The sequence below is a fragment of the Pteronotus mesoamericanus genome, unplaced genomic scaffold (genome assembly GCF_021234165.1).
Source record: "Pteronotus mesoamericanus isolate MK-2021 breed Mesoamerican mustached bat unplaced genomic scaffold, CSHL_Meso_final contig_263, whole genome shotgun sequence".
Lineage (NCBI taxonomy): Eukaryota > Metazoa > Chordata > Mammalia > Chiroptera > Mormoopidae > Pteronotus > Pteronotus mesoamericanus.
The window spans coordinates 13,665,087-13,691,920 of record NW_026555112.1 but is presented as its reverse complement, the minus strand read 5'-3'; the positions used below and the strand labels follow the sequence as shown (position 1 = coordinate 13,691,920).

Sequence of the window (26,834 nt, the reverse complement as noted above, 5' to 3'; positions counted from 1 at the left end):
TTGCCTGACCAGCCTGCCTGGTCATTCCATCTGTGCGGGGAGACCAGAGACGGGGTGTCGGGGGGCACGGGGAGGGCAGGGCAGCTCATTATGGCAGCTGCTAAGAGTTCTCCCACTAAACTGTTCAAAGCCTTATCAGCTTGGAGGTGTTTCTAATACCATTTCCGTTCATTGTTTCCTCTTGGTCATTAAGAGGAGGCCAGTCCCCTGTGTGGGTTGGTGGACGTCACAACTCGGGCTTTATCTTCCTGGCTGCAGGGAAGTCTGCAGCCCTCGGGCCACTGAGCAGCAAGCCAGGGCAGAGCTGCAGCAGTCCCGTCAGCAGCTGCTGGGGAGCATGGCCTAGGGCTGGCGGCACCACTGTGCGGCTGAGTTTTCCAAGCACCTTGGAGACACCCGCAGCCCCGTTTGCAGGGGAAGGTATGGCCTTCTGGGAGGAGGGGTGGCTCAGTTTGGGGATAAAGATCAGGACTGATCCCTCCCTCTGGGAAGCTGGGGTCCTTACTCCCTAGGCTAGACAGGCTTTGTTTAGAGGTTGATTCAAAGCCAGGAACCATCTTAATCGCCCTCCTCCACTTGCCTCTGGGGGTCCTGTGGCTGCTTCTGTTCCTGCCTAGGCTTTCCTGCTTGTGCTACTCTGGCCCTTACTGGGAGCAGCCCGAGGTGCCTGTGTGCGGGGAGGCTGTGGGAGAGGGCATCTGCTCTGGGGCCAAGACTTGGCCATAACTGACATCGAAGTGTTCCTTCCACAGTGCTAGAACAGATTGGGTTTATTTCTCTTTGTTTGGCTGAATGGGACATTGGGTAGGAAAGGAGTTACCCCCAGAGAATCTCAAGTGACAGACTCTGCATTTAATTTAGCAAACTTTTCCAGAGGACTGTGATGGGGTCCCTAAGGGACGTGGGGTGCGCTCTGCCAACCAGGGTCAATTGTCCCTCTCTGGTGGGCCACAGCCTGGGTACCTTTGTCCAGGCCCAAGGCTGCTGGACTCCTCTGCATCTATCAGATCAACTCAGCAAACGCTGTCTGAGCATTTTCTGGGTGCTGGGGATGGAGACAAGTGGGGCGCTCATGAGACCGTGTGGTGACCGACCAGGAAATGTGGTTCCTAAGTGCACTCCAAGTTGGGGTGTCTGGTCCAACTCCCCAGTTTGCTGCCAAAGGAGGGAGGATGGAGAGGCAGGAAGGAGTTAGGTGCACATTAGCTCTTGGCTTCAGCGGGCATGCCAGGGAATGAGGGAGGGCAGGCTGGCCTGGAGGCCTTCAGGGAAGGCGGAGCCTGTCTCCTCTGTGTGGCTCTGAGGCTGCCATTTGGGAGAGGGTGCTGGGGGACCTGGCTCACAGTGATTCTTACTCCTGGGCCTGACCCTGGCCAAAGGTTTTTTTTTTTGCGGGGGGCGGGGGTGGTCCAGCACTCCATGTTCAAAGGCAAACATAGGCCAATGAGGATCACTATTTTCTCTTGCTTAAAAAATAATGTTCTTCTCACTTCATGAAGAGCCAGTAGCACACAGCAGCAGCCATCTGTGGGGACAGTGGTCAGCAGCTCATTTCTCCTGCTTCTTTGCAGATGATTCCTGCCAGGCTTGCGAGGGTGCTGTTTGCTTTGGCCCTCACCTTGCCAGGTAGGTACCCAAGCACTTTTATTCTTCACTCCTGCCCCAGGGCCATTGGGAACAACCCTCTTCTAGACATAAGCAGACACATCCGCAGCTCACCTGGGTGCCCCGCCTGTGCTAGGCTTGTGCTGGCCCTGCCAGAGTCACTAGTTGCCTGGTTAATTCCTCCTGTGAAGGGTCTACGGAGCCCCCAGCCCCTGACTTGTGGCATTCCTCAAGGAGCAGGTACCTGCAGATGTCTTCTCCAGTTGGGGAATTAAGAAGTACAAAGGCCACACAGAGCAGTCCTGTATAATGGGGCTGGAGGAAGGGGAGGAAGGAATCCCAGACGAGGATAGATAACTGGTTTTAGAAGGGATGGTGGACGTCATCTATCTGAACCTCTCACAGTACAGATGGGGAGACTGAGGGTCAGAGAGGAAAAACGACCTCTTCAGAGTCACACAGAGCTCAGGTCAGAGGTCAGTCCTCCTGGGTCCCAGGCCGGCACGTTTCACTGCCCTGCACTGTCTTCCTTCTGTCACTGACATTCTGAGTCTGTGAATGGCAGGAGGGACCTTGGTCTGACACTGGCCTATTTCCACTTAGATCACTCAGGCCAGCAGGGCCCAGCCTGCTGCACACAGGTGAGATGAAACGTACGTGGGCTACACCCTCTACATCCGCCAGCTGGGTGGGTCCTCTGAAGAAGGGACCCAGGAAACTTCAGAGATTTTCTGATGTGGTTGCCCACCTTCCAACACACACACACACACACACACACACACACACACACACACACACACACACAGTGTGAGGGTGGCAGAAGGGTCCCCTCGGAGTTAGCATATGACCTGTAAGAGTTAATACTTTATGGATTCTGTGTGTCAGGCACATAGGCTGATCTGTTTAGAATTAACCTCTTCAAGATACGCAAGTAGATTAATGTGCAAAGATGCTCATTACAATCTATTTATATAACAGAAAATTTGGGAAAATGCTAAGAACCTAACAATAGGAGGTTATACTATATACATTTAGATGCAAAGTGTAATGTAGTCACTAAGAATCATGTTTTGGAAGTATACACAATGGCATGATAAATTCTTGACAGTATTGAAAAATTGGTTATAGTTTGCACAGAATGATCACAATTTTGTGAAACCCCCCCCCCCACAATTGTGTGTACGCTGTAAAACATAATAAAAAGATAAGCACTAAAATGTTAGCTCTAGCTATTGCAACATTTAGAATATTGGTTACAGATGATTTTAAATGTTTTGTGATTTTCTCCTGTATTCTCCAAATTTTTTATAATGAGCATGTATCACATTTTAAATGAGTATGTAAATGGTCTTAAACCAGCCAGATTTCCTGAAAACAACTGTTCTTCCATTGTTGCTATGAGTCCTGGGTCACATTTGGGGGCTGAAAACAATGGCTTCGGTCTCGCTTAGGATGGGGAGTGCTTCCCCACAGCCCGATTTCTGTGAGATGCAGCTTCATTTCTACAAGGCTGGGCTGCTTCGGGCTGGCAGTCCCAGGTGTGCTCACCTGTGGCCTCTCCCTCCAGGGACCCTTTGTGGAGAAGGGACTCTTGGCAGCTCATCGATGGCCCGATGTAGCCTCTTTGGAGATGACTTCATCAACACCTTTGATGAGACCATGTACAGCTTTGCTGGAGACTGCAGTTACCTCTTGGCTGGGGACTGCCAGAAACACTCCTTCTCGCTCATAGGTGAGACCTGGGCACTGAAGGGAGGAACGCTGAGCTCAGCCCCAGCATGTGGGGGCCTGCGGAGGGAGGGGAGTTTCCCTTGCAACAGTGTCTGATTTTGAAGATCCCTGCAGAGAGCAGAGTGGGGAATGGCCTTTCCATTACACAGGGCTCTCCTTGGCTTCTCCCTGGCTCTCTCTCTTCATCCTGGTGGGATGGAGAGTCTTCATGCTTCTCCAGTGATTGTGTCCACAGCTCTGAGGCAACACCCCGGGAGCTCCAAAGCATCAAGAGGAATGATGGCTCAGAAGGTGCTTTGTAACAGGCAAAGGCCCAGCATAAGGGAAGGATCATTGCGTGGTCTTGGTGGAATTCAAGGCTTCATGCAGGGTTGAGCACTTCCGGTGTTACTGGAGAAGTGCTGGTACTGTGCCCATGTCATCTCTGCACTGCCACAGTGGTTCTGAGATTTAGGGACAGATACAGTCACCTCAATTTCCAAAGGGAGACCTCTCAGAGGTTGTCGTACTCTCCCAAGGGCTGACAGATAATAAAAGGAAGATCTGGGTTTTGATCCTGGGTTTGTCAGGGTGGAGGAACTTCCCTCTGTGCTAGGGAGAGGGGGTACTTTCCAAGGCTGGGAGTGAGGCTGGAAGTGGTGATAGGAAACTGTGGTTCGATGACCTTCCCCCAGAAGAATTAAGCATATGTGGGAGGCATGCGAGTGAGGGATGCTACACAGTGTAGCGAAGGCGGGGGCCTCAGCCCTGGGGAGGCTGAGATAGCAATGGACAGACCCACATCGGGGAGAAGACAAGCAACCCCACCTTCCCTAGAAAGTAGAAGGCTGAGGTCCTCCCACTTCAGGTGGTCCCAAGTGTTTATTTTAAGTGGATTTCTCTACTTTAAAAATCATGGTGCATTTGCCGGAGCATGAATGGAAGCTGAGGGCATTGTGCATCGTGAAATAAGTCAGACAGAAAGACACTGTATGATCTCACTTATTTGTGGATTTGAAAAACAAAACAAAATAACGTACCCCCAAATGCATAGGAGAAAGAGGCAAGATTGGTGGTTACCCGAGGGGGACGGTGGGGAGTGGGAGAATTGGATGAAGGGATTCAAGATGTACACAATTCCAGTTATAAGATATATAAGTACTAGAGATACAATGCATAACATGGCGACTGTGGTCAACACTGATGTATGGTGTATTTGAAAGCTGCTAAGAGAGTAATCTTAAAAGTTCTCATCACAAAGAAAAAATGTTTTCTTTTTCTCCTCTCTTTTTCTTGTATCTATTATCTATCTATCTATGATAGCGGAGAGGGTGCAGACCCTGTTCCTGAAATGGGTCGGGGGGTGTCCATGGAAATGGAGGGTAAGGAGAAAGATTTTAAAAGAAGAAAATAATGACATTGTCTCTGTCCTAAGTCTTTGGGCTTTGGTGGTATTTACAGAGAAGGGGACCCTCTGGAGACCCTGGGGTGCCTTGGAGGGGTTGCTGTCTTGACTTCCCACTGTTTTAGCTTAGCTCCACTGCAGACTCCTTACCCTGGAGGTGGGTTTGTAAGCAATGAGATCTTAGTACTAGGCACTGAGTTCACATTCTGGGGTCAGGGGGTTGAGAGCATGTCGGAAAAGCCCCCTCCCCTACTTAAACTCAACTCTGGGCCCCTCCCCCATAAGGGTAATCCCCCCAGTCAGAGGGACTCAAGCTTTGCTGGTGCTTCTGGGCTGAACTGTCACTTCTTTCAGGAAGCACCCCTCCCCTGCCTCCCTGGCCGCTCCAGCCCTCTCCAGCACTGGGCTCATCCATTTGTGCTGACCCGCAGTTTTTTTGTCCCACAGAACCTGGTAGCTCAGTCCCCAGCAGGAAATGGAAGCTTAGAAAGAACCAGAGTTGGAGTCAAAAAACCTGTGCTCTCTGTTCTCCCTCGTCATGGAGTGTCCTTTGGAGAGTGACACAGTGTCTCTCAGTCTCCCTGTCCTCATCTTTAAAATGTACATTCTGTGAGGATCAAAGGAGACACAGTCTTTCCACCTGTGAAGTGTTCTCCGAAGCTTTGTGATTGAAAGCAGCCACCTTAACACAAGATGTGTACTTGTCTTGTGTACAGGATGTGAACTTCATAGAGATGAGGGGCTGCTGGGCCCCTGAGGTCATTTCCATAAAGGTTAGGGTAACATCAGCCCCCTCCCCAACATACCTACATGGGCTTGTGTGGAGGTGTGCCTCTTGGGCCATCCTCTTGTCTTCGTGGCCAAGGAGGAGTCGAAGGGCCGTGTTAGGCCTCTCCGACTCAAAACATCTCAAGTGAGACGCCCGCTCCTATCCTCCCCTTGCCCCCAGGTCCTTATTCTTATGACATCCTGCTCTTGTCAAGTGTCAGTCTTCTGGCAGGTCATTGGCCTAGACCAGGCTATGGATCAGTCACACTTTAATGTAGGTTGGTTTAATTCCCATCCAAAATCATGCTGCTAACCTCAGAGAGAATGGTGGCTACCTTTTCTATTTTTGGTGGAGGTTGCGTGGGTTGGTGGGGCATTGGGATGAGAGAAATAGTCAGAGGAGGCACTGGGGCCAGGGGCAGGGGTCCAGTGGGCTGGGACGCTGTAGGTCCAGTTCCGCGAGCATGACCGTGTCCTCACAGACATCTCTGCTCCATTGTTCTCCAATGACATCCTGTTTTCTCCGTTCTAACTCACAAATTCCCATTCCTCTCTGAGTGTCCGTGGACCTTGTACACATCCTGAGTGAAGTGTTTATGTCTCAGCCTGAGGGACCACTGGGTGCGAGGGGAGGCCCTTTCCTTGACCAGGCCCCCCCGCCCCCCGCCCCCCCCCCCCGGTCAGGCGGGCTCCAGGGGCCCAGGCCAAGGCCACCACCACAGGGAAAAGGAAGAGACGCCAGGAGTCCTGCTTGGAGAGACTGCTCTGTTTAAGCCACACTGCGGGGTCTGGTGCCCAAGCCAGCCCAGAGAGAGCCAGAAACCACCAACAGCGTGCCGAGTCACTTCCCCAGCCCGAGCCTTGGCCTCCATGTCCGTAAATGGTATCAGACCAGGTTTCTCTTTCTCAGAGTTTGGATAATGATCACCTGCATCAGAATCACAGGAGTGGAGGGGAACGGAATGCAGGTTAGGGAGTGACACACTCTAATGTCCCCGCAGCACTCAGAGCTGCTCTGGCTACAGTCGCCAGCCTACTTTCCAAGGTGCAGGGCGTGGGGGACCTTGTTCCCCACCTAGCTCCTCAGTCACTGAGTTCAAGAGCCACGGGGAGACTGTCCCTGGTTTGTTTCAGTCTTTTGGGGTGGAGGCCCAGCCCATCTTCTCCTAGCAGCTGCAGGAAGTGTTAACCGGCAGGTAGGTGCAGTGTGGGTGTAGCTCCTCCATTCTCTCCCCCTCCCCTGGGGCTCACCGGCAATTTCTAATGGCTTGTCTTCCTAATGGCTGCACATTATCCGATTCCCCTGAGTTCTTCAGGGAGGGAATGAAGCAAATAAAATAGAATCTAGAGTTCTCCCCTGCATTAATGGTTAACTGAAAACATAGCACTCAGATGCCCTGTTAGGCAACTTTGTGGTACGAAAGGCGATTTGGACTCGGAGTCAGAAAACCTCGGTGCGGGCTCTGCCCTGAGTGAACAGTTTGTAAACCAGCTATTCTCACTGGGGTAATTCCACCCAGGGAACAGTCAGCAGTGTCTAGAACACTTTGGGTTGTCACAGCTGGGCGTGGATGCTGCTGGTGCCTAGATGCAACTAATACCCTACTAGGCACAGGACGGCCCCACGCCAAAGAAGCAGCCGGCCCCAGCAGCCACCAGTGCCGAGGTGGAGCAGCCCTGTGGCAAACTTAGGCTTTCTGCACCTGTAAAAGGGAGCCAGTCTAGATCAGTGTTTTTCAAACTGAGCCATGACCTATGAGTCACAAAATTACCTTACTGGTTGCGACTGGCATTTACAAATTAAATACAATAAAATAGAAGACATCAGAAAGCATCACAGTGCATGGCACATGGCGAGGGAACATATTATTTTGTGAACTGTGTAAGTGTGTGCATACGGGGCCATAAAGTAGATTGTATTTTCACTCTGTTTTCCGGGAAAAAAGGTTTTAAAGCCACTTGTTTGGTTAGGCTCTGAGATTCACAGTGTTGCCACAGTGTGTGCTTTCTGAATTGACTTCTCCAGGACACACTTCCCAAAATCCTCTGGTGGCCCCCTTGCCTTGGATGAGGAGGGGCTACATTCGGGGCCTCCGCAATTCTGCGGGCTCCTTGTGGTTCAGTCCTCCCTAAGGATCCCAGTCCCAGCCCTGTGTCCCACCCCTGCCCAGATGAGTGATGACCCCATGCAGCCAGCCCTGCACCTCCCTGAGATGGTACCTTATGCAGCGCTCGGTGGGCGGTCAGGCTGCCTCCTCTACTTCCCAGTGCAGATCCCTCCTGGCACCACATAGAGCGGGCCCTTCAAATGCATAAACCAGCACCCGGTCTGAGTCCCAGCTCTGTTATCACTCAGTAGCTCTGTGACAATGGGCAAGTTACCCCGAGTGCCAGCCACCTGGGTGGATGTGAGTCCCACAGTCTCTGCGGCCAGGCTGCCTTCATCATTTCCTTGAACAGGGCGGGGGCTCCAGGCAGAGCCCACAGTGAGAAGGTCGGGGCTCTGTCTCACGTTGTCCTGGTCCCCTCTCATTTGACTTTCTGTTTCTGCTTTATTCTTGGCTTGTCCAGCCTCATAGGCTCTATCTTTCCACCTGGGAGTGAGTGACCTCTGGGCTTTCCTATGCACCTGCTCAGCTCTGCCTCCTGGGGAGAAGCGACCGTTCAGGTGGCTTTATATCCTGGAAGACCTTGAAGAGTGACAGATCTGTAGCTGTGGGGTGGTGGCTTACCTCAAGCTGCCGATGGAATCCAAAAGCCTTCTTTACCCACCCTCTAGCCACACACCCCTGGCTGACTTGTTCGCATAACACTTTCTGAATTTCTGTGAAGGCGAGGGAGAGCCTGCTAGGGGCAGAGGCACACAGGGAGTCCTCTTGGCTCAGAGGCCACATACCGATGTAGTTACCCGGTGAAGCAGGGACAGAACCACTCACCCATCTGCACTGAGGCTAGGGGTGGATGGCAGGGAGAATTGTTTCCAGGCTGCTCCATTTGTTTGTGTTTTCGACATTTTGTTATGGGCATTTTCAAACATATAAAACAGGTGACAGAACAGGACAGTGATGGCCCATACACTCACCACTCAGATACTGCCATCAACATTTTACTCTTCTCTGTCTAGTTTTGTGTGTTTCTCTTCGGCTACCTCCTGGCTGTCAGAAACTTTGCTCTACCTTTTGAAGATGCGCTAGCTGCAGAAGCTGTTGTAAGTGGGAATGCTGGGCAGGCAAGACTGTCTAGTCAAAGAGGACGAAAGCCCTTTACCTTGGCTGGCATCTCCCGTAACTCCTGATGGTTTGTCTAGAGCTCTGCAGAATGTGGTTGGTGGATTTTGGCCTTTCCTGGGGGCCTCTGAGCTGCTAACACTGTATCATTCAAGGCGCTGTTCTTCCAATGGGCTAGTTCAGCAATTTTCAATCAGTGCGCTGCAAGAATTTTTAAAACATGCAACGCCTGAGTCTTCAGACAGGGGCAATGACCTCTTTTCTCGCAGATCATCAAATAAACAAATGACAACAGCCAACACAATGATAGCTGTCCAGTGTGAATAAATTAAAATTATACCTCCTTTTGGTCAGATAGGCAAACAAATGTAATATATTTTCCGGTGTGCTGCAGAATTTTATAACAAGCTTATATGTGCCCTGAGATGAAAACTTTGCAAATTGCCCAGCTAGTTCTTCAGATGTGACAACTCTCACTGATATCTCATCATGAACAAGTCTATTTTCTGGCTCATTCCAGTTGGTTAGGAGTGTGTGTGGGTCCCAGGTGGCCACTGTCCTCAGGCCCCCTTTGGGGAACTCACTCTCACAGACCTCTGTGGGGCTGTGACTGAGGCAACCCTTCCCCCCACTCTCCTTAGCAGGGGCCCCAGCTGTGGCAGTGGGACCACACACCAACAAACCTCCCACGTTTCCTGGGCTTGGTTGCACAGACATTCTTGCCTCCTCTTTTGCAGAGGAGCTGGAGCCCACACTCCTCTGACCCCACTAGGAGAAGGCACATTTCCTCATTTCCAAGGTCAACTTTCCACCTGGACCCTATGTCCCCTTTCTACAGGAACCCCCGGGCACTGTACCCCCCAACCTACCCTCTCTTTTCCCAGCGCCTTCTGTCTTTCTATCCTGACTGGCCACCCTCACCTTCCCTGATTCCATCAGCTTCTTAGTCTCTAAGGCCTGAGGTCAGACTCTCCCCTGATCCTCTGCCTCCTTCTTCTCCATGGCCGCTCAGTTCTCTTTGAATTCCAAGACCTCTGCATGAGGGACAGTTGTCAGGGATAGCGGTGGGAATGTAAGGTCTTCATAACAATGCAAAAATATGTCTCCACCTGTTTTCCTGCTTTCATGTCGTGTCTCTGTTTGTCCTTACAACCAAACCATTGTCACAAACTCAGAGACTAATTTATCATGTGTTTGGCTATCCAAACATCTCTAAGGACAAAACTGATTACTTACTACATCCTTACTAAGTTCCCCAAATGGAGTGAGAGACTCGACCTCTAGATTCTCTAAACACCCAGAGAATCGAAATCAGTAACCTGAGGTAGAACTCATGAGTCTCCATTTTAAACAAAGCACCTGTTTAGGGCTGACCTCATAGAACACTTCAAATAATACATGCTAGAGTACCTGTTAGCAATAACTCACCTCGTTGCTTTTATCTGCTACCCTACGATGTTTTCAACAGATGCATGCTCCTCTTATTTTTGTATTTAGATTATAAATTCCCAGAAGAAAGAGGTTATGTTTTTATATTTTGCTTTTGAAAAATATAAGGGACTATTAGAAGGCTATGTATCCAGAAGACACTTGATGTTTTAGGTGAATAAGAAGATGGTGAGGAACAACATTTTGGGGGAGATTTTTGCTGTCTATTTGTTACATCTTCTGTGGGAAGTGTTCCACTGGGATAAAATTATAAAGATGATGATTATGAATACATTTATTAAGTCTTTTGGATAATGATCACCACTATTGATTCTTGTCTTTCAGGAAACTTCCAAAATGGCAAGAGAGTGAGCCTCTCCGTGTACCTTGGGGAATTTTTTGACATCCGTTTGTTTGTCAATGGTACTGTGCTGCAGGGGGATCAGAGGTAAGTCAGAAGCCCAAAATGTCTGAGTTTAAAAAAGCCTTGGGAATTCCCCTTGCATACACTGTCTCATCTTTCAGATGAAGAAGCTGGTGCCCAGAGAGAGGAAGTAAATGTATCCTGAGGAAGCCAGTATGAGGGCCGGGCCAGAGCCAGGGCTCCCGACTGCTGGTCTAGGCCCTCAGCCATTTGCACCATAGTCTGAACCCTTAGCCTGGGGTTGGGGTTGCAGGATGGGAGGGACAGCAAGAAAATATATGAGAAGCCCAGTTCCTGACCTTATCCTTGTCCCTCCAGCATCACCATGCCCTATGCCTCCAATGGGCTGTATCTAGAAACCGAGGCTGGGTACTACAAGCTGTCCAGTGAGGCCTATGGCTTTGTGGTCAGGATTGATGGCAGCGGCAGCTTCCAAGTCCTGCTGTCAGACAGATACTTCAACAAGACCTGTGGGCTGTGTGGCAACTTTAACATCTTCACTGAAGATGACTTTATGACTCAAGAGGGTAAGCTTTTCTGGGGAGCCATTTCCTGGAGGTGTGGTTATGCTTGTAACATCACAGTTCTCAAACCTTCACCCCGGTTCCTCCCCTGGCATGCCCGTCTCCCTGTGACTTTTCACCTCAATGGACCCTGACACCCTTATCTCTTCACATTCTGTCTCACTGACATCCTGTCACACCCGATCTTGGAGCTCCTCCGACCTTACTTAGTTCAACTCTGAATGCCCTATAGCAACTTATTCATGGTAGATGGTCGGTAAGTGCTAGATGGTGTGAACAAACCCTCCTGAATGCCCACAAAGGAGATTTATGGGTGAAATCAACGCTGCCCCCAAAGGCCAGTTGGTGTGTTTGTGTTCACAAGCAGTAGAAGGTAACATGGACAAAGTGAAAACCACTAGTAGTCTTTAATATTTTTTTGATAATTTCAATTACATGAATCTTTAATTAGTGATGCTTCCTTGCAAAAGCTGAACATTTGTATATGTTCTACTTCTTCCTTTTCACCTGATTACCCTCTGATGAAGAGGTTAGTGTATAGAAAAACAGCTGACTGTTCCTTTCATCAGACTGAAAAATAGAGCATTGCTTCTGTCTCCTCTAGCACTGATTTCTCAAACTTTTTATAATTCAGTGTACATTTTTAAGGCTATGAATTTTCCTTAAGTACTACATTAGCTGCATACACCAATTTTGATATGTAGCACATTTTCATTTTCATCTAGTTCTATTAATTTTCCAATTTCCATTTTGAGTTATTTATTAACCTATAAAATGTGTTGAAAACTTTCAAACACTTAGAATTTTTAGTTATATTTATAACTAAATTTATTTCTCAATTAAATTAGAAATTTGGGTAGATTTGTTTGTGACCTAGGACATGATTTTTTTTTTTTTTGCAATTGTTCTATGTATGTTCCAAAAAATGTATTCTTTGATTGCTGTAGGATTCTATACATACTCATTGAATTAAGTTTGTTAATTGTGTTAATCAAATCTATGTTCTTTTTTTTTTTTAATTCCTAACTTGAGGACATGCTTATTGATTTGAGAGAGAGGAAGAGAGAGATAGAGAGAGAGAGAGAGAGAGAGAGAGACATCAATGTGAGAGAGAAACGTCGATCAGTTGCCTCTCATATGTGCCCCTAGATATTGAACCTGCAACTTAAGTATGTGCCCTGGCCGGGAAGCAAACCCTCAACCTCTTGACGTATGGGTTGACATTCCAACTAACTGTGCCATCTGAGCAGGGCTAAAGTGGATTTTTTTCTATGTTTCATAATTTTGGATGTTGAGCTCATCTTTAGAGGTGTTTTATGTTAATTTTCCAGTGTGAGATTCACTGAATCTCACAGAAGTATAAATTGGAATCCCAATTGTACTTGCAGGCTTTCCCACTACTATAAATTCTCAGAGGAGACTTTTTCTCTCGTAACCAGAACCCAGACCAAAGAAACAAACTATTATTATTTCCCTGTTTCTCAGAGTGGATTTTTTTTCTTGTCAGCTTTCTCATGCAGGGTGCAGCCCTTCAAGAGTCTCAACTTCACAAAGTGGTATCAAGCCCACCTCCCCACGTTATGCAGCCTCTGGACTTATTCCAATCTCCTCAGAGTTGTTAAAACTCAAGCCCCTTGATTGGCAAGATAGTGCCAATCAATAGTGCCTCATTCTAATACCCTGTAGTCAGAACATCAAGTCACATTTGACAGTTCTGTTTTTCAACTTTCTTTCCTTATCCTTCCTTTCCTCCTTGTCTCTTGTAATTCTCTATACTTTTTTTTTGTGAAATTAATCATGGATTCAACAAAATATTTGTTTTTTTTTTTGCAGATTTTAAAGACTTTAAAAATCTGTTGTATAGTAAGCAATAAAACTCCTAGCCCTAGGATATCTTTTCTTTTTCCAGGCTATAAGGTTTAAAAAACTAAAAATAGGACCTATGCTATCAGAGAGAAGGTGGTGCTTTTTGGCAAAAAGTCAGGGATCTGGTGATATTTTGGAAATCCTTCTAAGAGAATTGTGGCTTTAGTTCTTTTTGGTTGGTAAAGACTCAACAATGTTTGTCCTCAGATAGTTAACCTTGCTTCCTGACATCACGGAAGTCAGCCTAGCTGGGCTTTCACTTTGGCTCACAGAGACTTTTCTGATAGCAAGAATATTTGTAATTCTATCTATTAGATATCCTCCTGCCTCATTTCAGGTAGAGCTCCTAGAGTTTCACTTTCTGGAAGGTCCCCAGATGACACAGGGTGGTGGAAGGAGAGCTGAGACCAGGCCCCAGAGGTCTTGATTCTCCCCAGGACTTTCCCCACCCAATACAAAGCTTTTCCTTAATATAGTGTATTAGAAAGCTAGCTAGCTTTTCAGGCAAGGAGTAGCCAAGAACCCAGAGAGCAGCACCTATCACAATGCCAGGAGCACATCAGAAATGCCACAAATTTAAGTGCACTTCCCTTTGGCTTCTCCCATGTATTAGTTTCTGCAATTACCATCAAATTACCACAAACTTGAAGGCTCAAAAGCACAGACATTTATTCTCTCACAATCCCAGGAGCCCAGAAGTTAAAAATCAAGGTGTCGGCAGGATTGTACTCCCTCTGGGGCCCTACGGGAGCATCTCTTCCTTGCCTCTTCCAATCACTGTTAGCGATCTTTGACTTGTGTTAGTATCTTTCTGATCTCTGCCTCTGTCCTCACAACACCTTCTCTGTGTGTGTCTCCGCTCTCCCTCTGCCTCTCTGCTAAATTGCATTTAAGGCTCACTCAGGTAATCCAAGATAAATTCTTCCTCTCAAGATCTTTAATTTAATTTAATCACATCTTTTTGCTATATAAGGAAATATTCACGGGTTCAGGGAATGAGGAAGTAAATGTATCCTTGGCCGGGTGTTATTTTTCTGCTTACTGTACCCAACATGCCAACTGATTATATTTTTAAGGTTCTGTTTTTTCTTTTCTTTCTCCCAGGATAGTTTATTTCTTATTCCCAAGTATACTGTTTGACCTTCAAACATGCTTCACTCTCCTAGACCTGGCTGTGCAAAATGCTCCATTAAGTTCCTTTGAAATGAGGATGCTGCCATGCTATTGGTGCCACTGGTGGCTGCAACAAAAGTAGGCATGTATGGTGCACCATGCCGTGTAGGCCCATGAGGCCCTCACAGCCTGTTGTGGGTCGCTGACAGTGGCATGACTGTTATAGGTACCAAGGCACCGATGCTGTCAGAGCGTGGCAGATGCGGTGATTGGATGACCTAGTCTCCGTGTCACATCTTTACCTTCCTTCTGCAAAAGTGTTTTGAGTATCCACAATCTACCAGATAGGAATTTAGAGAAAAGAGACACAGCCTGTGCCCCGGCTTCCAGAACTGAGTTAAATGGGGGCTGAATAAACACACACACAAAAGTCAACACAAACGATGACGAGAGTTTTGATAGAGGGATGGCCAGGGTGCTGAGACAGCACAGAGAAGGGGCCCACCCAACTCAAGCTACGGGAGTGGACAGGGAGCAGAGTCAGTTCTGAAGGACTTCCTGGAGGAAGTGCTTCAGGAGCTGCATCTCAAAGAATAAGTGGAGGTAGTCAAGGCAGTTAGGGGAGGAGGACATTCCACACAGAAGGAGAGTGGCAGCAAGGGTGTGAGAGGTGTAAATGGACGGGCTCACCCCACATCTTTCATGTTGTCTCCTTCACTGTGCCCATCCATCCATCCCCTCACCACATCCTGGCTGAGCTCTGATGCCCACGCTCTGTCCTATTATGCTGAGTGCTGCAAAGAAAATACTCCCACCCCAGAGGCCTATGCATAAATCTAATGGAAATTGACTCAGGGGATGGCAGACCTGGAGTTTTCCCTCAGATGTCCTGGATCAGGTGTCACTGTGGTTTCATTTTCGTGAAAACTTTTCTCTACAGGGACCTTGACCTCGGATCCCTATGACTTTGCTAACTCCTGGGCCCTAGGCAGCGGAGAACAGAGGTGCAAACGGGCATCCCCTCCCAGAATCCCCTGCAACGTCTCCTCTGAGGAAATGCGGAAGGTGGGTACAGCCCAGGCTGGAAATGGTCTGGGTGGTGCGGGACTTCTGGAATTAAGCAGCAGAAGGACATCTGGTCTGAGGTCCTCTACCTAGAGGAGCAATGGGCCTACCTTTGTGAATCCCTCTGGCTGATCAATGTAGGGCTCCTGTGGGTCCCTTTCTTCCCCCAAACCAGCTGTGGCTAAAGTCTCGTTAACTCTAATTCTAGTGCTATTCTGGTCTTGAAATTCTGAAAATGCATTTGATCTAATGACTTGGTACAGTGAGAGACTCTACTTTTCTGCTTTATACCCAAGGCCCTCTCTCTTGTCTCCAAATATCACCATCATTACATGTCCCCTGTCTGAAATTATGCCAGTAGAAAACAATTCCTATTTAGGTGCTCAGTAAGTGATTGTTTAAAGTACAAATAGGAGAAAAAAGCCCCAAACGGTTACCAACACATCACCAGGAAGAAGGTTACTTTATAGTGGAGGAAGCTGAGGTAGGTGGGGTGGGTGGGGGTGAGCCTGAAGTGACCAGCTTGGGCATTGTGTTAGTTCCCTGAGGCTGTGGTAGGTAGCAACTTATCTTAAATTTAGTGGCTTCCAACAACTGAAATGTATTCTCTTGCAGTCTTGGGGGTCAGAAGGCTGAATTTAGTTTCCCTGGGCCAAGATCAAGGTGTGGGAAGGGCCTTACCCGCTCTGAGGCTCTAGGGAGATCTCTTCTGGTCTCTTCCAGACCTGGTGGCTGTGGGGATCCTTGGCTTGTGGTCACATCATTCCCGTGACTGCCTCTGTGGTCACATGACGTCCTGCGCCTATGGCCCTGAGACTCAGTGCAGATGGTAGCACCTCCCACCCTTCACACGCAGCCCCATTTCTTCCTGTACGGTAGCTGGTTAGCAGCTCTTTCTTCTCAGAGTTGCCCTTCTGATCCCACAAACCACAACCTCCCCCTTGGAGAGAAGAGGGTGGTCATGGGAGGGCATGTAGAACACTGCCCCCTGCCTTTGCCTTCTGCAGGTAGAGGTGGGCTTTGTGTCCCCTGGAGTAAGGTGCTGGGAGGATGACTCTTCAGGTGGGGAAAGACCTCCTGGTGCCTTCCCTCAGTCTGTGGTCCTACCAGAGTGCTCCCAATTTGGGAGGGGACTGGGGAGAAGGAGGCCAAGAACATGGCACTTTTAGCATAAACTCCCCAATTCATTCTTTTTCTTCTCTTTCCTCCCAGTTATCACCCCATTCCTTTTGGGGAGCTGAGCACAGCCCGAGTTTAGGAGAGCAAGGTGCCTGAACAAAACCTACAGTGCTGTGGGTGGCTAGTGGTTCGCCTCCCCTGACCTTGAATGTTTCTAGGCAGGGGTGAGACCAAGGGTGGGGGTGCCTCCTCTGGTGAGGTGAGGTGGGGGCCACGCATATACCTCTTCCACTGAATCAACTCTTTGAGGACAGAGGGGCTTTGGCACATTTTATTTTGCAAACACACACCAGCTCAGTGCTGAACAAATGTTCTTCCACACTTGGAGTACAAAGGAATAGTCTCATTAATCCATAGAAGTGGGAGGTGAAGACAGGATTTTCAAATGGAAAACCTGACACTGAGGCCCAGTAGAGGAGGGAGACGAGGCCCTTGGTCACCCAGGGACAAAGCGGAGGGAAGGAGCGGGGGAAGGTAGGAGGGAGTGAAAATCCATCAGAAACCTTGCTTGTCTCCCTGGGTAACTTTTGGGAGCTCCAGCTGCAAGCTTGCTACTCACTTTGTCTCCTGGGTGCGTTAAAGTCCTTACTAACCAGTGTCCTGGGAGCAACTTAAGAAACTGGTTACCAAGGTCTTAGTGCTGGGCGGAGGCCCCAAACATGCCAGACTTCCCAAGGCACAAGCTCCTCCAAGCTCAGAACACCAGGTTTCAGGTTGTTTACCTGAGGAGCAAGTCTGGCTTTGTCTTAGCCAATCAGGTTGCATTTGTCTGTGATTGGGTCACTCTCATTGGCTAAGAAATACCATTATTCATCTCCTGGGAGGTGATTAAGTGATCTTTGGAACTGTTCACTGCTGGCTTAGTTCCCCTGGGCCTCACCATCAGAAGTCAGGTCTGGTAAATGGAATTGTTTACAAGTGTTTGCCAGTGTGACTCCAAAGCCTTGCACGGTGACAGAATACTATGTGGGGCCGACTACATTGATCTAAGAATTTTCCTTGAGGACCGGCAGAATCTGTTCTCCCACTTCTGTAGTGCTTCCCTGTTTTTCCAAGGTGGCAACAAGGAGTCAACTCATTCTGAGAGCCAGGTCATATTACTTATACCTAGGGGATGAATGTTTCCTTGTTATGCCAACAAAACCCAGAGCCTGTCTGCTGGGACTGATAATGGCTTGTTTGAGTGCATGCAAATTTGCAGTTTTCTCGAAGTTTCAAACAAAGGGCTGGGCTGCTGGAGTCTGGAGCTCAGGGAGCAGGCCTGGTAATAAAAAACCCCAAGCTCTAAGTGCTCAAATAATTGATGTTAATTTGCAGGCCACTCCATTGTGCAATAAGCATTTTAGAAAGATCCTTAGGTCACCTTTTTAAACATTTTGTCTGCCTGGAGAATGTCAGCAAAAAGTGGGACGTTGTGAAGAAGATCTTGTTTTTGTCTGGTAGTCCTGTCTGCAACGTGAAGGCCATGGTTGCAGGGGACTGGATTAGTCCATACAGTGGTCTTGTTAATAAAAAGAAAGACAGTCCTTCCTTAAGACATTTTACCACCACTTGCTGGGAAATTGCCATTATAAATGTTATAAATGCACATAGAATGTACATGTACACATATGATTTCTGTGATGTGAATGGTAGCCCTCTGGATGTGTTGCTGCTGTGCACTGCGTGACCTGCAGAACTGCACTTGATGCTCGTGACCTTGGCCTTTCTTCCTCCAGGAGACATAGTCCCTGCAACTTTCCTCTTCCTCAGGATCACCTCCCCTAGAGTGCGAAGGACATCTCCTGCCTTTTGCTGCTTCTGTCTGAGTGTGAGGACACTTTATGCCGCTGGTCCTCACAGTCCTCTCCTTATGCCTCCTCAGAGTTGGTCATCAAGATGCCCAGTCTTTCCTGAGAAGACTGAGCGCACCAGTTACTACCCAACCCTGGTGGCGAATCCTCTGTCAGCAGCCTCAACCTCAAGCAGGTGTCTGCTGCAGAAGGAATTTCTTTTCATCAATGTTAGAAATAGACTCCTAATAAGTCAGAATGGGGTGAGATTCTAGAGGCTACCTAGTCCAGCCTCTTGCCCACTGCATGCACACTCCCCACAAGCTCTATCCTGATAGGCAGGTGATGCTGTAACCTTGATTTAAGAGTTAAATCTTTGATACATCCTTGCTGAGGTGTCTGGAGGTCTCTTGCAGAGCTTAGCCCTTTGCAGTCCATCCTGGCTCCCTGATAAATTTCTCCTTTCTTTTTATTCCACTAAAGCCCTACCTCAGTGCCCTCGAGCACTGGGGGAAGCAAGATCCTTTCCGTCTTGTTCTCCAGGTCTTATCCAGGAGTTCCCATCTGCTTGTACTCCCATCAGTCACTAACAGTCCCAGGCTGCCTGTTTTCCACAGGCTCCGAATTTGCATTCATTCAGTGAACACAGTCCTTATTCCTGTTGTTCTTTTGCTCTTCATGGCCTCCCATTTCCTCCCTCGCTCCCTCCTCTGAAACAGCACACTGTTCACGGGTAATCCTCTTCCTTCCAGGAAGTCACCTGTCCCACACAAGCTAACATTTGTCAATACTCTTTTGTGTATTTTGAATAACTATACCATGTCCTTCAAAAGCACAAAAGGGCACACAAAATACTCATTTTGTTGAGGACAATGCACTTCACTCTTCATGTTCTCATGAAATATTGTCCAGGCCTTTTATTTGCAAAGTAGGTACCCAGTTCTTTGTATTATTTCTGCTTACAGTCATATTGGGCGGGAGATGACAGGCCTGAAGGGAGGCAATTTAAGCACAGGACTCAGCGAAGGTGCTAAGTGCCCAGGTGGGGTGGGGGTGGGGGGCCGGGTGGTGGTGCCCATGGGCCAGGCCTACATCTGCCACCCTTTTCCCACTCCCTGACTCTTCCATTCACCAAGGTGAGTGTTTGGCCTGAAGTAGATGTTTCTTGGAGATTGGGAAGACTTTTGTTCCATTCATTTGTTTGGTAGGATGGTTGTGATTCATAGAGAGACTGATTGTGGTCAGAGTCTGGTTCAGGCAAGGTCAATAAATCAAAGGGAAGACTCGCATAACCCAAGACCCCCAGAGGAGTTAGTTGTTAGATGACAGCACTGTGACCTGGCCTGGTTTTACTGTCCGGGTGCCCACTCACTGTGTCCCACTGATGTTTAGCTCAGGGTTTGGGTGTGAGCGCAAGCTCGCACAAGCACGTGCACACATGCACATTTCACCGCCCACTTCATCTCTGTTGCTGAGTTAGAACAGCTCTCTCAAGTCTCTCTCTTGTCATATGTAGACTGAGGAGTGAGGATTTACATCGCATGCTTCGCTGAGGTCCAAGAGGCTCGGGTACTTGGTTTGACTTGATCCTCTGTCTTCCTGTACTTATATCCCTGCCCTGCATCTCAGCCTTCCCTGTCCAAGGCAAACAGAACTCTCTCCAACATTGTGTAAGCTCCCCTTTCCTTTAGAGAAAAGTCACTCCTCTGAATGCAAAGTAGGAGAAGGGACAGTGAGCTGATGGGCTTGTGGTGGGGCAGGGGTGACCGTGGTCACTGTGCCTTTGGGGGTCTAGCCTTATAACAGGGACCTGCCACAAGGTTTCAAAGATTTCCCCCAAGTTAAGCAGTACTTGGCCTTTTAGGATACTTATTTAACTAATCATTGAGGAGGATCAGATAAGGTCCTACTGCTCAAGGTTTCGGTTCAGATGCCTCCTTAACATAACAATTTCAAGATCCTTTAACAAAATATTTCCTAAGCAGCTTTCTTTCCCTTCTCCTTCCTCCTGGTGAGGTCAAGAATGAGCCAGAATCTGACAGTGCCCACTAGGACATATTTATTGAAATGTATTGTATGGGTTAGGTGATACTAAAACTGCGCAAAGTGGGCTTGCAATCTCATTCAAGGGACAAGACACACATGAGAAACTGAACAACCATGAGAGATGACTGCACAGGTGCTATGTTAAGTAGTAAACGATGAGTTGCCAGAAGAATGGTAAGTGTAATGGCAGCTCCGGGGAATCAGCTCTGTGATAAGAGCTGATTATCTTTCCTCGCTGGGAGCACGATGGGTGGGGGGTTCCATCCCTGGAGCTCAGGCAGACCCCAGACTGGGAATCTGGGGCTGGTACTTGGCTTCTTGTCCTCCCAGCCAGCTGAGCCGTGAAAATTGCTCAGAGGTCTCCCAGGAGACCAGGACAGAGAAGAGCTTTTTGGAAGGTTGGGAACTTCGCATATTCTCTAGAAGTTCCCACTTCTCTTGAGAGCTGTACACCAGCTATCTTAGAGAGAGTAATGTCTAACTCTGCAAAAACCATCCATTTGGTGAAAATCTATCAACCGGCTTCACTGGGTCTTTGCCAGCCAGACCTTGAAATGTGGGTGGGAATCCCAGGCCAGCCCGAGTTATAAATAGACTAAGGAACCCTCCCCAGCCATCCGTGCAGGCTGACCGATGAGAAATGATGTCCTGCCCTGGGGATGAATTCTTGAACCCACTACTTTGGACCAGTTCAGGCTCTAGGCGCCTCCACACCTCCTCCAGGGGCAGCTACTGGGCACCCACATCAGGGCTGGAAAGATCAGGGCCTGGCTGAACAATCTCACAGTTTATATATCAGCCTCTTTCTTTGTTCACTTTGGTCCTAGGAATGCTCCCCTCCCCTCTCCTTTGTCAGCTGTTTGGGAACAAACACAATAGCTAAGCTTCAGATCTCTTTTTCTCCTTATACTCCCCTGCCCCCATCTGCCCCTGGGGACATGTGTTTCTTTTCTCTCCCTCTCCCTTCAACTGGCGTGGCATCTCCAGGGAAGAGGCCTGGCCTTCTTTAATGAACTGAAAATGTGATTACGATGGGCCACAAGTGGGTCTGCACACCCACCCAGGCAGGGTGAAGTCATGGATTGATGGAGTTCGGGCTGGAGCTCTCTCCAGCTCCTAGCGCCACAGACAAGAGATGAAGGAAGACAGAGGAGCTGATGCCTGGCATTGGAGCTAGGCAGATGCTGGAAGTGTGCAAATTAGCTGACCGCCCTTTTGTCTCCCTGCCAGAATAGTTTAGCAGAGAGCTGAGGAGAAGCCATTTTCGAACTGTTTGGCTCATATTGACAGCAGGCCAATGAAAGCAGTTATAAGCACTTGATTACCTCCGTGTGATCTTATTTAATTTTATTTTGCAGCAACCATCTAAAGTAGGTATTGCTGTTCATGTTAGGGGTACATGCTGCTGTGAGTGACAGGACAGGTAAAGTAGCAATGGTTCACACGTTGCAGAAGTTTATTTCTCTCTCAGTGTAAAGAAGCTCGGGACGCCATCTGTGGTGCTGAGATCCAGTGTCCTTCTGTCTTGTTTCTCTGTTGTTATCAGTATGAGGCTTCTATTTCATGGCCCTGAAATGATGGTAGCTCAAGCCTCAGGCTCACAACCACATTCCAGCAGTAGGACGAGAAGGGAATAAGAAAGGAGCACCCTCTCCTTTAAAAAAATGAAAAAAAAATTGTTTTTTAGAAAGAGGGGAAGGAATGTAAGAGAGAACCACCAATCTGTGGCCCCTTGCACGGCCCAGCTGAGGACTGAACCCACAACCCAGGCATGTGCCCTGACCGGCAATCGAACCAGTGAACTTTCGCTTTGGATGACAATGCCCAACAAACAGAACCACACTAGTCAGGGTCCCCTCCTTTTCTTTTTTCTTTTTGAAATTATCATGTAAATGTATGGCATTTGGTTGCATATAATTAATTAATCAATGGTATTCTTACAATTTTTGCTTTGCTCCTATTCAATCTTAATTTTAAAGTTTTCTGTAATTAGAAAATGAGTCAGAACCAAGAAAACAGGTTTAATTATTTAAAAATACATTTCAGAAAAATTTAAATGCATCTCCTTTTTGTTACCAATGAAGAAATGCAGAGACCAAAAAACAAAAACGTTCATTTGCTTTGTGGCGCCAGACTTCTTTAAAAAACTACAGCGATTTTAAGATATTCCTCTGTGCAAAAGTGTATTTGCAGATCCGTCGGGGAGATTTACAGTTAGCAAAGAAAACATTCCTACTACCAGCCATGATTTCACTGCTTTGTAGCTGTCATGGTGAGATGGCTTTACTCTGCATTCATATTTAGATGGTTGCTTTCCTGGAGAGCCAATCTGGTGCAGGGCGAGACTGGCCGGAGCACTCCTTCCTATTTAGGGCACTTCCTGAAAGTTGCACAGGACCCTTTACTTACATTCTGTTGGGCAAAGCTTCATCATATGGCTACTCCTGGCTACAAGGGAGGCTGGGAAGTGAAATATTTATTCCCAGTGGCTATATGGGTAGGGGAAAATTGAAAACTGAGGGTTCTCTGACTAAGGAAAAGGGAGGAATAGATTTTGGACAACTTTCAGATCTCTTCCACACTTTTCCTCTTTAACCGGTGAGGAAACAGAGGTGCAGAGAGGCAAGATAATTTTCCTAAAGTCATGCCCTTTGGAAGTAAGGGGCTTGGGACTCCACTGCAAGCAGGCTTCTTAGACCTGTGCTATTATATCCATTGAATTACACCGTCCTCTCATCTGATTGTAGAGGAAGAAGGTGGGGAGGGGTTGGTGCATCAAGGATGTGAAACACCATGTAACTTCTGGTTTGGTGTCAGGGCACTGGCCTGTGGGTGGAATCAAGGTTTGAATCCTGCTCGGTTACCCCTTCACTAGTTCTGCAGTTTGCAAATGGTTTAACTCAAGACCCCTTTACACTCTTAAAAATGACTAAGGATGTCAAAGAGATTTTACTTATGTGGGTTATATCTATTGACATTTACAACATTAGTTATTAAAATGGAGAAGTTTAAATCATATTAATTTATTAGAAAATAATCAATACATTATATTTTACATGAGTGACATCTTTTAAGTAAAAATAACTATAAATTCTAAACAAAAAAATGGTGAGGGAGAGGAATGGCATTGTTTCTCAGTTTTGCAAATCTCACTGTCTGGCTTATGAGAAATCAGCTGGATTCTCCTATCTGCTTCTGCACTCAGTCTATTGTGATATTGCACATCATGTAGCCTTTGGAAAATTCCACTGTGTACTTGTGGAAGAATCAGATCAAAGAGGGCAAATAACAACTTAATATTGTTATAAAAATGATTTTGACCTCATGGACCCCTGAAAGGATTTTGGGAGTCTGTAGGGGTCCCCTGAACCATACTTTTTGAACTGCTGACCTAGTAAATTCTTCACTCCATGCCTCGGTGTCCAAATCTGAAATACTGTATTTCTCTCACCTTTCTCTGAGGAGGTTTGTGTTTTTTTGCAGGTGTCTTTAGGCCTCTGAAGGGTCAGTCTGAGGGAGTAGGGAATGTGGTGATCTCTGAAACAGCCCAGTCTGTTCAGGAAACCATTGTAACATAGGAGGCAGGGAGTGGGGAGGGATGAACTAGAGAGGTAGGCGGGGGTCAGGTCCTGGGAGGTCTGGCCTTGCTGCCTTCTGAAGGAACCAGGACTTGGCCCTCTAGCCTGGGCTGGGACATAGCCCGGTTTGCCTATTTTATATTGACCTGGACACACTGGAGGTATAGAGTCACCACAGCCAAAACTTGCTGAGTGAATGTTTGGTCACCTCCTGCCTGCTGGTAGCTCCACCCTGGATCTGAGAGGACACAGTGCCTGCACCAGCTTGGACTTATTTCTGTGGAGACGTCTTGTCTTGGGAACCGGCCTGGGCTGGAGGGCTCCCTGTGGTGGACAGATAAGCCTGGGGCAGGGATGGCAGCTGACGGTGCCACTGTGCTGCAGCTCAGGCGGCTGGCAGTCCTGGCGGCGCTCAGCCTGTGGCCACTCAAGTAGACCAAGCGCAGGCCAGGGCTGAAGAGGAAGACTGGAGGGCTAGATGTGGGGGCTGGGGGAGGGCAGACCTCTCCTTTTGCCTTTCCCGAGAAAGCAACCCTAGCCAGATTTCAGGTGCAAATGGTAGAGGCCAAAGGGATTGTTCTAAGAAGGGAGGTGGCTGTTTCTGCAGAAATCCACTCCATCCTGCAGGCAAATAACCAGAAAATACCCTTCTTGAACGGCTTTCTGTAAACCATTTAGTACCTCAAGGGACCTCCCCGGACATGTGCTGGAGCCCTGTTCCCACTTTTCCTTTGAACAGGAAAAAAAAAAACCGACTGGGGCCAGCTGGAGACGGGCGGTGCTGGACTCCTTCCCGCTGCCGCTCTGACGGGGGAAGGGGCACGGAATGCCTGGGTCTCTTCTCTCCGCTGTCCTGGCTGTGATCTGCGGGTGAGAACCCTGGGTGCCAGTTGTCCCTGTGCCTGTAGGGCTAGTCCTGTGGTGCAGGGACGGCCCCAAGCCACTGTCCTGCAGATCAGGGGATGGCAGCAATCCCTAGAAAAAGACCCATGGAGTTAGTGGCCTTTTGGGTTTTTTTTTTTTCTTTTCTGGCTTTAACTTGTGGATGGGGAAAGAGGTGGGCAAGCGCTGAGCATCTGGCCCTATCAGGGTGGCCCTCCGCTGCCCATTAAGAGTCCAGTAACCCCACCTTTTGGGTGTCATTTCTGATGGGGCAGATGGTATGGCTGAGGCCTCCTTCCCTCAAACATCAGATTCTTAGACCTGCCTGGAACAGAGAGGGCGGTCCTCCCTTATCCCTCTAGTAGAAAGAAACTCCCTTGGTTCTAGAGAGGTGTGACCTCTCCCCCCACAACATCAAAAAATAACAAAAGCAGCTCCTCTGTTCACCATGGAGCCCCTAAGATAGTAGTGCAGTGATCATGTTGCTGTGACAACCATTCACCCTGTTGAGCCCAGAGGGATAGAGATGGTGAAAAGGGACAGAGATGTCCTTCTGTCCGGCTAGCGACCTGCTCACCATTCTGGAAGATACACCTCATGGTGGGAGGAGCAGTGGAAGGGACCTCCGTGCTGGCCAGGGTATCGATGATGGTGGTGATGATGATATGGGGCACCATTTATCACTCTAAACCTCTACACGCATTATTCCATTCACTCTCTACCTCAGCCTTTTTGGGTCGGCCCTGTTATTATCATCATCCCCATCTTCCAGAGGAGATGGGATTAAGTAAGTGGCCCACAGTCACGCCGCTAGTTTGGGGACAAAGTGGAACTTGGATCAGGACTGTGAAGTGATAACAAGTCCAGGGCTGGACTCTTCCTGGCGTTGTCTTCAGAAACTTCAGTTTCCCCTGTGTGAAATGCTTGGGGTGGCAAATGGAGGGATGCGCGTGTCACCTGAGACCTCAGTGGTCACGGGGCCCACGACAGCGGTCCTCATTTGTTGATAGCTTGCTGGGTGCCGGGTCCTGTATGTTTTCACACCACCTATGAGGCAGTCCTGTTACGTCCCCATAGTACTCAGGACACCTTTCTCTAACAAGGTGAGGATGCAGCTCATTCCCCACCACCAGCAAGAAGCAGAGCTGAGCTGAAGCCTATGCTTTTCCTCAGCCACACAATGGCTGTGGGGTCTCCAGACTGAAGGAGGGTGGCTCATAGAGGGAGTGCTGCTGTCAGCGGTTGGCCCCCAGCATACAGAGCCGCAGATCGTCCCCGCCCAGCAGTCTGCAGCAGCTGCAGCTTCCTAACGTGCAGAGGGAACCAGCCACACCCAAGTGCTCGGGCCATCTGGGCCCCTGCCCCCCATACACCCCCCTTTCCTGGGGCTGCTGCAATCGGGCGCGTCTGCCTGGTTCTGATGGCAGACTCTGCCGTCTGGGCGGGGGGCAGGACCCCAGTTCAGTGGCACCATGAGCAGGGCACAGACTTCCCTAGGGCCACAGCGGGTCCCTGTTTCTGGGGCTGCCAGGGTGGTGCTTGCGGACGGTGAGCAGCACTGGGTCAGATTTCCGTCCCTTCAGGCTCTCCACGGCGCCGCAGAAGGTGAGGCCCCAGGCCTGGCTCCTGGCACACCCCGTGGGGGTCATTTCTAGTGGAAACACTGTGTAGAGTCAAACTGAAGACGTTGATTCTAAGACACACCATTATTCCATGTATATCGTTAAGAAAGAAAAAGCTGCCACTCTAACTGTAATATCAATGGTAAGCTGCGCTCCAATTTCAGAGATGTTCAGCTGTAAAAAAGATGAGTGTTTAGAATCATTAAAACACAGAGCACAGAGATGGCAGAGATGTATTTGCTTATATGTTGTATATGCAAATACAACACATAGGAGCGTTTGTTTATACTAATGTGTCACAGGAATAATCAATGACAACAGTTTCAAGCCTGCAAAGTGCTCAAACCCAAAAAGAGCCCATGGCTGGTAGTGTCTCTAGGACAGTTCATAGAATCCTAGCCTGTTTTTGATAATGGGGACTGGTCCTGTCTGGTCCCAGGAATCTCAGGCGGAATGTTGAAAAAAAAGTATTGCTGAATCCTGTCTCCATCATACTGAATTTTAATCCCTGGAGGTGAGGCTCAGGAATGTCTACGTTATAAAACTCCTTGTCCCAGTGAGTGAAGAAGACCAATGTCAGGGAGTAGAGGTGACTTGGTCTGTGCAAAACAGAAGCTGAT

The 26,834-nt window shown here is 48.4% G+C and overlaps 1 protein-coding gene across 1 annotated transcript in view; it reads left to right on the top strand.

Annotated features, from left to right (window-relative positions):
* Positions 1-219: 219 nt before the first annotated feature.
* VWF (von Willebrand factor) overlaps positions 220-26,834 on the top strand; it is a 122,737-nt gene continuing 96,122 nt past the window's right edge. Inside the window, exons 1-6 of the mRNA XM_054574700.1 lie at positions 220-420; positions 1,572-1,626; positions 3,173-3,337; positions 10,489-10,591; positions 10,886-11,094; positions 15,011-15,135. Coding sequence (XP_054430675.1) covers positions 1,572-1,626; positions 3,173-3,337; positions 10,489-10,591; positions 10,886-11,094; positions 15,011-15,135 — 657 coding nt within the window. The 5' untranslated portion in view covers positions 220-420. The remainder of the gene's footprint in view (positions 421-1,571; positions 1,627-3,172; positions 3,338-10,488; positions 10,592-10,885; positions 11,095-15,010; positions 15,136-26,834) is intronic.